At 46.8% G+C, this 15229-nt stretch overlaps 1 protein-coding gene across 3 annotated transcripts in view; it reads right to left on the bottom strand.

Annotated features, from left to right (window-relative positions):
• MNS1 (meiosis specific nuclear structural 1) overlaps positions 1 to 15229 on the bottom strand; it is a 154615-nt gene that overhangs the window by 124729 nt on the left and 14657 nt on the right. For all 3 annotated transcript variants that reach the window (XM_029575319.1, XM_029575320.1, XM_029575321.1), the window contains exon 3: positions 14575 to 14702. In XM_029575319.1, the coding sequence (XP_029431179.1) occupies positions 14575 to 14702 (128 nt within the window). The remainder of the gene's footprint in view (positions 1 to 14574; positions 14703 to 15229) is intronic.

The raw sequence follows: 15229 nt of genomic DNA, 5'->3' as shown, positions 1-15229 counted from the left end.
GGCAGCCGTGGGTGGGATGCTGAGTCCATCTGTCTACACTAAGGAAAATTAAAATTATCAGGTAAGTAATTTCTCCATTTCCTAGCTTATAGCAGATGGACTCAGGACCAATGGGATGTATAAAAGCTACTCCCGAACCGGGTGGGAAGCTGCCTGTGACCCACTTAGTACTGCTCTTGCAAATGCTGTGTCCTCTCGAGCCTGAACATCCAGGTGGTAAAACCTGGAGAAGGTGTGGATGGAGGACCATGTCGCCGCCTGGCAGATCTTGGCAGGTGACAGCATCTTGGTTTCCGCCCAGGACACTGCCTGGGCTCTAGTGGAATGGGCCTTGACTTGTAAAGGCGGTGGCTTGCCTGCTTCTACACAGGCCACCTTGATGACTTCTTTGATCCAGCAGGCTATGGTTGCTCGCGAGGCCGCTTCCCCTTGCTTCTTCCCGTTGTGAAGGACGAACAGATAGTCCATCTTTCATACGGATTCCGACCTTTCCAGGTATCGGACTAGGAGCCTGCCGACGTTGAGATGGTGTAAACTGCGAGACTCTTCTGAATTCTTATGCTCATCTGGCTATGGTAGCGAGATGGTTTGGTTGAGATGGAAGTGAGATACCACTTTGGGGAGGACCGACGGAACTGTGCGTAACTGGATGGTTCCCGGGGTGAGTCTGAGGAATGGCTCCCGGCAGGACAGTGCTTGTAGCTTGGAGATACAAACGGGCCGAACAGACTGCCACCAGGAAGGCTGTCTTCAATGTTAATAGTCGGAGACACAGGCCGCGAAGAGGTCTGAAGGAAGCTCCTGCTAAGAAATTTAGGACCAGGCTGAGGTTCCAAAGAGGCACTGGCCACTTTAGGGGTGGTCGGATCGGCTTGACTCCTTTCAGAAAGCGGGAGACATCCGGGTGACAGGCTATGCTGTCGCTCTTGCTCTTGGTTCCGTAGCATGACAATGCGGCCACCTGTAACTTGATGGAGTTGAGAGACAATCCTTTCTGTAGGCTGTTCTGCAAGAATTCCAAGATCGCAGGAATTTTGACCGAGCGTGGAACGATGTCGTGGTCCTCACACCAGGCTTCGAATACTCTCCAAATCCTTATGTATGTTAGGGATGTGGAGAACTTGTGTGCTCAGAGTAGGGTGTGAATTACTGCCCCCGAGTATCCGCTATTCCTCAGGCGAGTCCTCTCAATGGCTAGACCATAAGAGAGAATCAAGCTGGATCCTCGTGGAGGATCAGTCCTTGTTGGAGCAGGTCTCTATGCAGAGGTAGCGGGAGGGGGCTCCCCGTCAGCAGCCTTTGCATGTCTGCGTACCACGGTCTTCTTGGCCATTCTGGGGCCACGAGAAATACTGGTGCCCTGTGGTGTTCTATCTTGTAGATGATTGCACCCAATAGGGGCCACGGCGGGAAGGCATATAACAGAGTCTCCTGTGGCCAGGTCTGTACCAGGGTATCGATTCCCTGGGACTGGGGTTCCCGCCTGCAGCTGAAGAAGCTGAGCACTTGAGTGTTGGACCGGCTTGCCAAGAGGTCCATGGTTGGTGTTTCCCAAACGGTTTACTATGAATTGGAATGCTGTGGTCGACAGCCTCCATTCTCTTGGGTCTAGACTTTCTCTGCTGAGGTAATCCGCAGCAACGTTGTCTTTCCCGGCGATGTGAACGGCCGAGATCTCTTGAAGGTTCGCTTCCGACTATGACATTAGGAGATCTATTTCCAGAGATACCTCTTGGCTTCTGGTTCCTCCCTGGTGGTTGATATAGGCCACTGTTGTGGCGGTGTCTGACATTACTTTGACTGACTTGTCTCTGAGTCTGTGACTGAACCGTAGGCAGGCTAGCCTGACTGCCCAGGCCTCTAGGCGATTGATTGTTCCACCCTGACTCTTGTTCCATTGTCCCTGAGCGGTCAGCTCCTGGCAGTGTGCTCCCCATCCTCGTAGGCTGGCGTCCGTGGTGAGCAGGATCCAGGATGGTGAGGATAGTCTCATTCCCTGGCTCAGATGGTCTTCTTGTAGCCACCATCATAGTTGGGACCGGACTTTGTCCGGGAGTTGAAGACGTATGGTGTAGTTCTGGGACAGTGGATTCCATCGTGATAGTAGTGAGCGCTGTAGGGGTCTCATGTGAGCTCTTGCCCATGGCACTACTTCCAATGTGGATGCCATGATTCCGAGGACCTGTAGGTAGTCCCATGCTGTGAGGCGAAGCTCGCTCAACAGGGTTCGTAGCTGGGTCATCAATTTCAAGCTCCTTGTCAGTGTCAGGGTGACCTTGTCTTGTTTGGTGTCGAACTGGACTCCCAAGTATTCTAGAGATTGGGAGGGCTGCAGTGTTGCGACAGTCGCTGCCCGACGTCTCCACTCCACCCACCTTACCTCTTTGGCGACTCCCTCTTTGGTTGATGGAAGTTTGGCTGCCGCGGCGTCATCTTGCTGACCTTCTCCGGCATCCCCGGTCCGGCTCAATGCTGCCTTCCACCATGTTCTCCTGAGGCCTAAGGGCGCGCGCGCGGCGCAGCCCCGACTCAAGTATCAGCTGTGGCACGAACCTCAGGGGCGTCTCCCTGAGATGACATCATCATCGCCAGATATTTAAGGTCTCTTGTTTTGCTAGCTAATCGAGTTAGCAAAGGGTTTCCTACCTAGCTGCCTCCAGGTATCGCTGCGGATGGGATTCGCTCTCCGCTTACCTTGCTACTCTGCCTCCTCGGACTTTACCAGGGGTACCCGCTCCTTGGGGGCCTCGCTCTCTCTTTTGCTTTTCAGGTCGTAGTCTGGAACCGGTACTCACTCCTTGAGGGCCCACGTTCCCGGGCCTGCTACCGAATATAACTTCTGCCAGGAAGTCACTGCTGCCTACAACACCAATGAGTTACCATCTCTCACTCAGAGCTTTCCTTGGAACCAGGTACTCGCTCCTCGAGGGCCTACTTCATTCCAGCTCCTGGGCTGTTCTCAGAGGATATTGTGTGAGTGTACCATCAAGGTTCTGTTCCTGAACTCTGCATATTCTGTCTACTCACTATCTCAGTTTCTCTACAGCCTAGCCTTCCTAGGATCGCTGTTCCAGTGCCTGAGGGACTACAGCCCAGCTGGGCTTCTCCAGCTCACTACTGCCACCTCTGGTGGTTCTCAAAAACAGTTTAATAAAAGAGCTTGTGTGTGTCTGTTTCCCAACTCTGAGCCTGACCGGTGGTCCCTCTCGGGATCTTCCCCGTGGGCGTGGTCATCTGCCACTGGCCCAAGGATCCACCCACAACTATCACAAATAATAACACTGCAGACAGCTCTTGTTTGTGTTGACCACCCACCCAAGGCTCTCCAGTAGAGTTTTGATGCTGTTGGTCGCCTAGTGGCTTTCCTCTCAGGATTTCGCCCTGATCAGCCAATCGTCTAGATACGGGTGTACGCGGATTCTTCCTTTCTCAGTGTTACTGCCACCACCACTATGATCTTGGTGAACGTCCAGGATGCTGTGGCTAACCCGAATGGTAGTGCCCAGAATTGATAGTGACGGTCCAGGATCGTGAAGCGTAGAAAAACGCTGATGTTATTGATGGATCGGAATGTGGAGGTAGGCTTCCGACAGATCCAGGGATGTAAGGAACTCTCCCAGTTATATCGCCCTTATTACAGAGCGTAGGGTTTCCATGCAGAAGCGAGGAATCTTCAGGTGCCAGTTGACCGACTTGAGGTCCAGGATGGGCCTGAACGTTCCTTCTTTCTTGGGGACGATAAAATAGATGGAATAATGTCCAGTATTTACTTGTTTTGGAGGCACTGGTGTTATAGCCTCTAAGGCTAGCAATCTAGTCAGTGTAGCTTCCACTGCCCTCCTCTTGGAAGGATCGTGGCAGGGGGATTCCACAAACCTGTCCGGAGGGAGGTGGTGGAAATCCAGTTAATATCCCTCTCGAACGATGGATAGGACCCACTTGTCCTAAGTTATCTCGACCCATCTTTGGTAGAATAGGGCAAGTCTGCCCCCTATGGCTTCTTTCTTTGGATGGGTCGGCTGATTTTCATTGTAGGATGCGGCTGGGGCCTGGGCCCGAGTTGGCTTCCCTTTTGTTGTGCTTGTTCCGAAAGGACTGGCTCCTGCCTGCGAGGCAGGCCGCTTGATATGTGCTTCTATATGGGTTGAAGCGCTGTGATCCTCTGCCCCTGGAGGTTCGGGGGAACATAAGAACATAAGAAAATGCCATACTGGGTCAGACCAAGGGTCCATCAAGCCCAGCATCCTGTTTCCAACAGTGGCCAATCCAGGCCATAAGAACCTGGCAAGTACCCAAAAACTAAGTCTATTCCATGTAACCATTGCTAATGGCAGTGGCTATTCTCTAAGTGAACTTAATAGCAGGTAATGGACTTCTCCTCCAAGAACTTGTCCAATCCTTTTTTAAACACAGCTATACTAACTGCACGAACCACATTCTCTGGCAACAAATTCCAGAGTTTAATTGTGCGTTGAGTAAAAAAGAACTTTCTCCGATTAGTTTTAAATGTGCCCCATGCTAACTTCATGGAGTGCCCCCTAGTCTTTCTACTATCCGAAAGAGTAAATAACCGATTCACATCTACCCGTTCTAGACCTCTCATGATTTTAAACACCTCTATCATATCCCCCCTCAGTCGTCTCTTCTCCAAGCTGAAAAGTCCTAACCTCTTTAGTCTTTCCTCATAGGGGAGTTGTTCCATTCCCTTTATCATTTTGGTAGCCCTTCTCTGTACCTTCTCCATCGCAATTATATCTTTTTTGAGATGCGGCGACCAGAATTGTACACAGTATTCAAGGTGCGGTCTCACCATGGAGCGATACAGAGGCATTATGACATTTTCCGTTTTATTCATCATTCCTTTTCTAATAATTCCCAACATTCTGTTTGCTTTTTTGACTGCCGAAGTACACTGCACCGACGATTTCAATGTGTTATCCACTATGACACCTAGATCTCTTTCTTGGGTTGTAGCACCTAATATGGAACCCAACATTGTGTAATTATAGCATGGGTTATTTTTCCCTATATGCATCACCTTGCACTTATCCACATTAAATTTCATCTGCCATTTGGATGCCCAATTTTCCAGTCTCACAAGGTCTTCCTGCAATTTATCACAATCTGCTTGTGATTTAACTACTCTGAACAATTTTGTGTCATCTGCAAATTTGATTATCTCACTCGTCGTATTTCTTTCCAGATCATGTATAAATATATTGAACAGTAAGGGTCCCAATACAGATCCCTGAGGCACTCCACTGTCCACTCCCTTCCACTGAGAAAATTGCCCATTTAATCCTACTCTCTGTTTCCTGTCTTTTAGCCAATTTGCATTCCACGAAAGGACATCGCCACCTATCCCATGACTTTTTACTTTTCCTAGAAACCTCTCATGAGGAACTTTGTCAAACGCCTTCTGAAAATCCAAGTATACTATATCTACCGGTTCACCTTTATCCACATGTTTATTAACTCCTTCAAAAAAGTGAAGCAGATTTGTGAGGCAAGACTTGCCCTGGGTAAAGCCATGCTGACTTTGTTCCATTAAACCATGTCTTTCTATATGTTCTGTGATTTTGATGTTTAGAACACTTTCCACTATTTTTCCTGGCACTGAAGTCAGGCTAACCGGTCTGTAGTTTCCCGGATCGCCCCTGGAGCCCTTTTTAAATATTGGGGTTACATTTGCTATCCTCCAGTCTTCAGGTACAATGGATGATTTTAATGATAAGTTACAAATCTTTACTAATAGGTCTGAAATTTCATTTTTTAGTTCCTTCAGAACTCTGGGGTGTATACCATCCGGTCCAGGTGATTTACTACTCTTCAGTTTGTCAATCAGGCCTACCACATCTTCTAGGTTCACCGTGATTTGATTCAGTCCATCTGAATCATTACCCATGAAAACCTTCTCCATTACGGGTACCTCCCCAACATCCTCTTCAGTAAACACCGAAGCAAAGAAATCATTTAATCTTTCCGCGATGGCCTTATCTTCTCTAAGTGCCCCTTTAACCCCTCGATCATCTAACGGTCCAACTGACTCCCTCACAAGCTTTCTGCTTCGGATATATTTAAAAAAGTTTTTACTGTGAGTTTTTGCCTCTACAGCCAACTTCTTTTCAAATTCTCTCTTAGCCTGTCTTATCAATGTCTTACATTTAACTTGCCAATGTTTATGCTTTATCCTATTTTCTTCTGTTGGATCCTTCTTCCAATTTTTGAATGAAGATCTTTTGGCTAAAACAGCTTCTTTCACCTCCCCTTTTAACCATGCCGGTAATCGTTTTGCCTTCTTTCCACCTTTCTTAATGTGTGGAATACATCTGGACTGTGCTTCTAGAATGGTATTTTTTTAACAATGACCACGTCTCTTGGACATTTTTTACTTTTGTAGCTGCTCCTTTCAGTTTTTTTCTAACAATTTTTCTCATTTTCTCAAAGTTTCCCTTTTGAAAGTTTAGCACGAGAGCCTTGGATTTGCACACTGTTCCTTTTCCAGTCATTAAATTAAATTTGATCATATTATGATCACTATTGCCAAGCGGCCCCACCACCGTTACCTCTCTCACCAAGTCCTGTGCTCCACTGAGAATTAGATCTAAAATTGCTCCCTCTCTCGTCGGTTCCTGAACCAATTGCTCCATAAAGCTATCATTTATTCCATCCAGGAACGTTATCTCTCTAGCGTGACCCGATGATACATTTACCCAGTCTATATTGGGGTAATTGAAGTCTCCCATTATTACTACACTACCAATTTGGTTAGCTTCCCTAATTTCTCTTAGCATTTCACTGTCCATCTCACCATCTTGACCAGGTGGACGGTAGTATACCCCTATCACTATAGTCTTCCCTGACACACAAGGGATTTCTACCCATAAAGATTCAATTTTGTATTTAGTCTCATGCAGGATGTTTATCCTGTTGGACTCTATGCCATCCCGGACATAAAGCACCACACCTCCTCCCGACTGCTCCTCTCTGTCATTGCGATATAATTTGTACCCCGGTATAGCACTGTCCCATTGGTTATCCTCTTTCCACCATGTTTCTGAGATGCCAATTAAGTCTATGTCATCATTTACTGCTATACATTCTAATTCTCCCATCTTACTTCTTAGACTTCTGGCATTAGCATACAAACATTTCAAAGTTTGTTTTTTGTTTGTATTTTTATTCTGCTTTTTAATTGATAGGGATAAGTTAGAATTTTTTAGGTCAGGTGAGTTTTTAGTTACAGGCACTTGGACTACTTTTCTAATTATTGGAACCTCACTGTCGGGATGCCCTAATTCTAATGCATCATTAGTATCCTTTAAAGATACCTCTCTCCGAACCATGCGCTGCTGAGCGACTGTCGGCTTTCCCCTTTGTTCTAGTTTAAAAGCTGCTCTATCTCCTTTTTAAAGGTTAGCGCCAGCAGTCTGGTTCCACCCTGGTTAAGGTGGAGCCCATCCCTTCGGAAGAGACTCCCCCTTCCCCAAAAGGTTCCCCAGTTCCTAACAAAACTGAATTTCTCTTCCTTGCACCATCGTCTCATCCACGCATTGAGACTCCGGAGCTCTGCCTGCCTCTGGTGACCTGCGCGTGGAACAGGGAGCATTTCAGAGAATGCTACCCTGGAGGTTCTGGATTTAATCTTTCTACCTAAGAGCCTAAATTTGGCTTCCAGAACCTCCCTCCCACATTTTCCTATGTCGTTGGTGCCCACGTGTACCACGACAGCCGGCTCCTCCCCAGCACTGTCTAAAATCCTATCTAGGTGACGCGTGAGGTCCGCCACCTTCGCACCAGGTAGGCATGTTACCAGGCGATCCTCACGCCCACCAGCCACCCAGCTATCTACATTCCTAATAATCGAATCACCAACTATGACGGCCGACTTAACCCTTCCCTCCTGGGCAGTAGGCCTTGGGGAGATATCCTCAGTGCGAAAGGACAATGCATCACCTAGAGAGCAGGTCCTTGCTACAGGATCCTTTCCTGCTACACCTGGTTGGTGCTCTCCCATTATGAGACCTTCTTCCTCCAAGGCAGCACCAGGGCTGCCAGTATGAAGTTGGGACTTGACTACTATGTCCCTGAAGGTCTCATCTATATACCTCTCTGTCTGCCTCAGCTCCTCCAGGTCTGCCACTCTAGCCTCCAGAGATCGGACTCGTTCTCTGAGAGCCAGGAGCTCTTTGCATCGCATGCACATGTACAACTTCTCACCGGTGGGTAAAAAATCATACATGTGACACTCGATGCAAAAGACTGGGAAGCCCCCCTCTTGCTGCTGGACTGCTGCCTTCATCTCAATTTTGATCAGTTCCTAGTTAAGTTTTAGGTTGCTATGGGAGTAGGAATGTGTCTAACTTCCTTTAAATGTATTAGTAAATTCACTATGTGTCTGGTAGTGGCCTACCGGGGTCTGATCGAATTCTCAATAAAGTTTTTGCTGATGTTTTTTTTTTTTTTGTGAAAGTGGCACCTGCCTATAAATTAAGGGATGAGCTAGGGGTGGGTGGGCGAGGGGTGGGAGGGTTGGGAAATCCAAACAGTCTAACTTCAGTTAGTCAGCCTGAGTGACTCACTGCTCCCTTGATTAACAAATGTTGGTCCCTATTCAAACCCAATCACACTACCTCAACACCTTTCCAAGGTGAGTAACTGAGCTGAACTATTCAACTTTTTTACTTTGGTATATACTGCTCCTAGCTTATTTCTAGCTTCTGGCTACTTTTTTGTGGGGAGGGGGGGGGGTTTGTGGGGGTTTTTTTTCAATACAATGCACTCAGTTAGTATTAAAAACAAACAGTCAGCTCTTTAAAAGTCTAGAGAACACTCAGTTCTGCAGACTTTTAAAAATAAACACACTATCTACTGCTACCTTATTGACTGACTAAAAATACAAACAGTCTAACTTGTTTATTCACTGCCTACCTACTGCTACCTTATTGACTGACTAAAAATACAACAGTCTAACTTGTTTATTCACTGCCTTTCTGACTATTAAAGGCACAAACACACAAACACACTAAATAATATTCCCAAATAGTTAACTTTGCCCCAATACTTTTAAAAAAGTCAATGTCCCAAGCAAAAACTTACTGATTCCTTTCAGCTACCAGCAAGGTGATCCTCTCCTCTCAGTGTTTCCACTGGAAGGGTCGCTGGTTTCTCTTATTCCTGTCCTCCGGTAGCCACGGCAGTGGGGACTCGCCCCATTTGCTGGCTAGTTTGTCTAGTTCACTTCCGATCAGGAGGGTTCCCTTGAAGGGCATCCTTGTGAGTCTCGTTTTGGAAGATGCGTCGACAGACCAGTTTCAGAGCCAGAGTTGTCTCTGGCTGCCACGGCGGATGACACTCCTCTAGCTGCGGTATGTACCAGATCAGAAGCGGCATCCGCGAGGAATGATACTGCTGGTTCTAGGGAGTGTTGTTCCTGGTCTGTGATAAGCAAGTGAGTGTCACCACGGCACAGCAGGCCGCGATCTGTAGAGACATAGCGGAGACGTCAAAGGACTGTTTGAGGATGGATTCCAGCCGTCTGTCTTGAGCATCCTTGAGTGCTGCTCCTCCCTCCACTGGGATAGTAATGCGCTTTGAGACCACGCAGACCATGGCATCCACTTTCGGACATGCCAGGAGATCTTTGGCGGCTGGGTCCAAAGGGTACATGGCTGCCAGAGCATGCCCCCTTTGAATGTAGTTTCCGGGGCATCCCATTCCAGGTCACTTAGTTGTTGGACGGCTTGTAATAATGGAAAATGACGGGAGGTCTGACGGAGTCCCTCTAGTAGGGGGTTCGTCTTAGGTTCCCCTGAGGCACTTGTGCCCGGGATAGCAAGCTCTTTTAAGCTGTGTGTGACCAGGTCTGGAAGCTCGTCCTTGGTGAAGAAGTGTCTCATGGTTCGGTGGGGCTCTGTCCCCGGAGGGAGTTCCCCTTCCTCCAGGGGTTCTGAATCCTCAACTGAGTTGTCCGTGTCCCCGAAGGTGGGGCTTCTGGGCGGTGGGATCACTTCCCTGGGCATAGAGGGTCCTGGGATGTTGAGGTCCTCTGGTGGAGCTTGTGGCCGTATTATCGGGGGCCCCGGTTGCATGTGGACGAAGGTACGCAGACCTTTGAAGAATTCCACACAGGAGATAGATGCTGGGTCTAAACTAAGGGGCGCCGTGTCTCTGGGGAGCCCCGTTTGAGGGGGGGTCCCGCTGTGAGATGCTAGATCCGGCGTACTATTCGAGAGGCTGGAACCCGGCACCGGCTGGGGAGGGCCATGGGTTGGATCCCCTAGGGCCTCTTTGCACTGTATACACAGGGCCATGGCCTCCTCATGCTGTGCAGCTCTAATGTGGCATGCTGGGCAAAGGCCCTGAGCCTTGAGTTTCTTTTCCGGTGGTGCCATAGCTTGTGCGCATAAAATACAGTTGTGCGCTCCGGTGCGTCGAAGTTGTGCACGTATGTTTGGTGTGCACTCAGGGATATGTGCGCACAGATCAAAGTTATGCACCCGGCACAGTAAGCGCGTGGCTGCACACGTCACCCATGCGCACAAGGTATTTGTGCGCACGGATTGGGGCGGTGAACAGGGCAGCAAATAATCAACATGGTGATGGCGACCACGCGGACAATATAGTGACCACCTCGGAGGGTCTCCACGTGGGAGGACCCTTGGATCCAACCGGGGTCTAGCCCTGCTAGGGCAGATCAACCCGGTGGCACTGGTCCTGGCTGGCGACCTGTGAGACTCCTCGAGCTTCGGGGACTGGAGACTTTTAAATAGATTTCTACCTTACCTTGTCTCGGCACTTCCCGGTCTCGTTCCGGGCGGTCTCCCGCTGCGGGGGAGAGGGAAAATACCTTCACCGCCACGCTCGAGGTTGCACCCGCTGCCTCTCAGCCTCACCAGATGTCGGGGGCTAGGTCCCCGCCGAGGGTCAGCCGCCGGACCGAGGCTTACCTCCGAGGGATCGCGGAAATCACCTCGGGAATTCTCAACTGGGGGAGGGACCCAATGGGTGTCACCGCAGGAGAGCGGGGCTCGTCTGTAGAGGTAAGATTCTTCTTGTTCTTTTGGTTTTCTTTAGTGAAATTACTCTAACGCTGTGAGAGCGTGCATAGAGTCCCTAACTGCTATGGAGATGGAAAATACTGCACTTCCTGCAGGGGTATATGTACTAGGGCTGACATCAGATTGCAATCTGATCCATCTCCAACTGCTATCAGGAGTACACTATACCCATTGGTCCTGAGTCCATCTGCTACACGCTAGGAAAAAATTCATTGCTTCTGGCTTTACGGAGGAGGATGTTTGAGAGGAAGTGAATGAAATCAGTGTGAATCTAGAAGTAAACTGACAAATTAAATAGTAGCAAATCACTGGGACCTGATGGTATCCATCACTCCAGAGTTCTAAAGGAACTCTAATATGAAATTTCAGGCCTGCTACTGGTATCTGTAACCCAGAGGTCCCCAAACCTTTTAAGGGAAGAGTGACGTAGAAAATTTTGAATCATCAAGATGGCTGGGGAGGTACATCTTGGAGTTTGGTAAGCAGGGGTGGAGAGAGGAATATCTTATCTTTGGGTAATTTGAAATGTTTGGAAAGGGAGGAAATAGGGTTCCTGGGGTGTAGTAGATAACAGGCCAGAAATAATATTTCTAGATTTCTCTGCAGTTGGCAACCATGCCACACCCTCGAAAACTCTTCTTCGATTTCTCCTTCTTCTGCTCACCTTGAGGGTGAGTGTGTTAGTCACATTCCCTTCCCCTCACCCCTTCATCTCTCATTCATTCCCTTCCTACTAATTTCCTCTCCTTTTCTACCCCCTCCACTTCACTCACCCTCCCATTCCTTCCTTCTCACTAATTCCCTCTCAACTTACTCCGCTCCCATTCCCATCTCAAACTCCCCTCTCACTCACCCCACTCTTCTCTCACCCTATTCCCCTCCATTCCCTCCTCTCTCTCATGCACTACTCCCTTCCTTCTCACACTCTTTTCTCACCCCCTCCTTCATGCAGATAACACAAAGATATTCAAAGTAGTTAAAACAAAAACAGACTGAGAAGAACTGTAGAAAGATATTGCAAGACTGGGGAATTGGGTCTCTAAATAACAGATGAAATTTAATGTGGACAAGAGAAAAGTGACAAACATAAGGAAAAATAATCCTAACTATAGGTACACAATGCTGGTTCTATATTAGGAGTAATCGAGGAAAAGGATCTTGAAGTCATTGTGGACAATACTTTGAAATATTCAGCTCAGTGGGTACTGGCTGTCAAAAACACAAATAGAATAGTAGGAATTATTTGGAAAGGAATGGAGACTAAAACTGTGAATATCATAATGCCTCTGATTAGATCTATGGTAGAACTGCACCCTGTATACTGTGTGCAGTTCTAGTCACCCCATCTCAAGAAAGATATAGCAGAACTAGAAAAGATACAGAAAAGAGCAACAAAAATGATAAAGGGGACAGAACAGCTTCTTTTTGAAGAAAGACTCAGGTTAGTACTCTTCAGGATGGAGAAGAGATGACTGCAAGGGGATATGATAGACGTTTATAAAATCATGTGTGGGGTGAAACAGGTAAATCGGGAACAGTTATTTACCCTTTCAATTAGAACTAGGGGACACTTCATGAAACTAGCAGATTTAAAACAAATTGGAAAAAGTATGCTTTCACTCAACACACAATTAAGCTGTGAAATTTGTTGCTGGAGGACATGGTTATGGCATCTAACATAGCTGGGTTAAAAAGGGGTTTGGACAAGTTCTTGGAGGAAAAGTCTATAAATAATTATTAGCCAGGTGGACTATCTCTGGGAATGAGCAATAAGGAATTTGATCTACTCTTTGGTTCTGCTGGGTAATTCCTAATAACCTGGACTGGCCACTGCTGAAGACAGGATGTTGGGTTTCATCATTAATTGTCCCTTTCCCAAGGAAATGTACCTGATCTTCTAAAGCAAGCCACTGTCAAACCCCTTCTCAAAAAACCCAATCTTGACCCCAATGATCCCTCTAATTTCTGACCCATCTCAAACCTACCGTTCCTAGCCAAAGTACTTGATTGGAATATCAGGAACCCCCCTCCACTGGTTTAATTCCTATCTTACCAATAGACTTTACAAGGTTAGAATAGACGACCTTGAATCTAAACCTATACACCTCTCCAAGTGTGTTCCTCAAAGCTCCTCACTCTCCTCTACCCTCTTCAACATCTACCTACTGCCTCTCTGTCAACTTCTCTCTGACCTTGACCTCGTTCACTTTATTTACGCTGCTGATGTACAAATACTCATCCCTATTACTGACTCTTTAGCCAATACACTTAAAACCTCCTCAACCTCTTCAACAGCCTGAATCTTGCCCTTAACACTTCCAAAATGGAACTGATTATCATCTCCCCACCTTATAACCCATCATCATCTCCCCACCTTATAACCCATTAAGTGTCCTTCCCAAAACTATCACATTCTCACAGCAAGTACGAGACCTTGGTGTCATTATAGATAACCACCTCAACCTTAAAAGATTCATTGGCTCAACTATGAAAGAATGCTATTTTAAACTTAACACCTTGAAAAAACTCAGACCACTCCTCCACTTTAACGATTTCCGCACAGTACTACAAGCCACTATACTCTCCAAAATTGATTATTGTAATTCCCTACTCCTTGGTCTACCCAAAGTCACCATTAAACCTCTTCAAATGCTTCAAAACTCCGCTGGCAGAATTCTTACTAACACCCGAAAAATAGACCATATCACCCCCATCCTCAGAGATCTTCACTGGCTCCCCATCTCCTACCGCATAATCTACAATACACTCACTATCTTACATAAAACCCTTCACAACTAGAACATGCGCTGGTTAAATGACTCCATACAATTCCACACTGCTAACAGACCTACCAGATCCTCCTGTAAAGGCACTCTATACACCCCCTCACCTAAGCTTTCTCATCTTAACACCACAAAAGAACGTGCTCTATCCATTGCTGGCCCCTACTCCTGGAACACCATGCCTCCCGATCTCAGACAAGAGCAATGTACTCATAAATTTAAGAAAAAGCTCAAAACATGACTCTTTAAACAAGCTAACCCTTAATCCCCTCCTTCCACTCCCCAACTCACTCCCCACTAACTCCAATTTATAAACTCACCCTTTTTTCTGCCCTCCCTTGTATTTTGCCCCTCCCATCGCTCATGCTTCGCTCCATCGTCTTGTAACTCTTCAATTTTTCGTTGCTATACTTTATGCCCCCTAATTGTCATGTTCTCATATTGTTATTGTTTGCGTTCTCCATATATCTTAATATGCCTTTATTTCCTTAATTCCCCTTATGCCCCTGCCCTTGTTTCATGTAACCTTTCGTTCTCTGTTAACAATGTTCGATGTAAACCGGCATGTTGGTAGATAAAAAACTTTAAATAAATAAATAAATAAATAGATAGATAGATAGATAGATAGATAGATAGATAAATAGACCTTTGGTCTGACCTGGCATAGCATATCGTATGTTATTAGTTTTAGTTTTAATGAAAAGAAACTGCAATACTATCTTAAAAAATACCTGTTTTCTCGTATTAGTTGCCTTATTTTTTCATCTTTAAGTTTTTCATGCTTTATCCTTGCCATTTCTCTTGCCATCCTTTCTTCCTGTTCCAGTTGTAGCTCTTTAACTCTTTTCGCTATTTCTGCCTAAACATTGATGAAAGTTAAGTGTTTGAATGTTAAACAAAACAGAAGAAAGATTTCAAGAGCAATTAATATGCAAGTGATCAACGTTACCATGAATAATAAAATATATATAAGGAATGACTTGATAGTTTGAATGCCAGACCTAACATGCTTATAGGGCCAACAAAGGATGGGGATACTGTGACATTGGCACGGGCCATCCATTGCTTCTTTCTTGTGACAGGGGCTGACCAATTGCACCGTAAGCCCCTGTCACATGGTAAGGGCAAAGGGCCAACGGCGCCATTTTGTTTACTGGCTGCCGACGGCCAGAGAGTGGGCGATCGCTCCCAGGACCCCCGCTGGACCACCACGGATTTTAGGCAAGTTTGAGGGGGGGGGCAGAGGGTGCGGGGGCTGTAAATAACTAAATTTTAAGAGTTGGGTGGGTTTTGTTTTTTTGTTTTTTTTAAATAAAGGTGCCCTCCCCCCCACACTAACCCGAACAACGAATTTTCCCCAAAGTTCGGGGAAAATCCGTCTCGGGA

Source organism: Rhinatrema bivittatum, chromosome 13, assembly GCF_901001135.1.
Source record: "Rhinatrema bivittatum chromosome 13, aRhiBiv1.1, whole genome shotgun sequence".
NCBI classification, from domain to species: domain Eukaryota; kingdom Metazoa; phylum Chordata; class Amphibia; order Gymnophiona; family Rhinatrematidae; genus Rhinatrema; species Rhinatrema bivittatum.
Note: the sequence above shows the minus strand (reverse complement) of the source record. Positions and strands in the feature narration are given on the sequence as shown.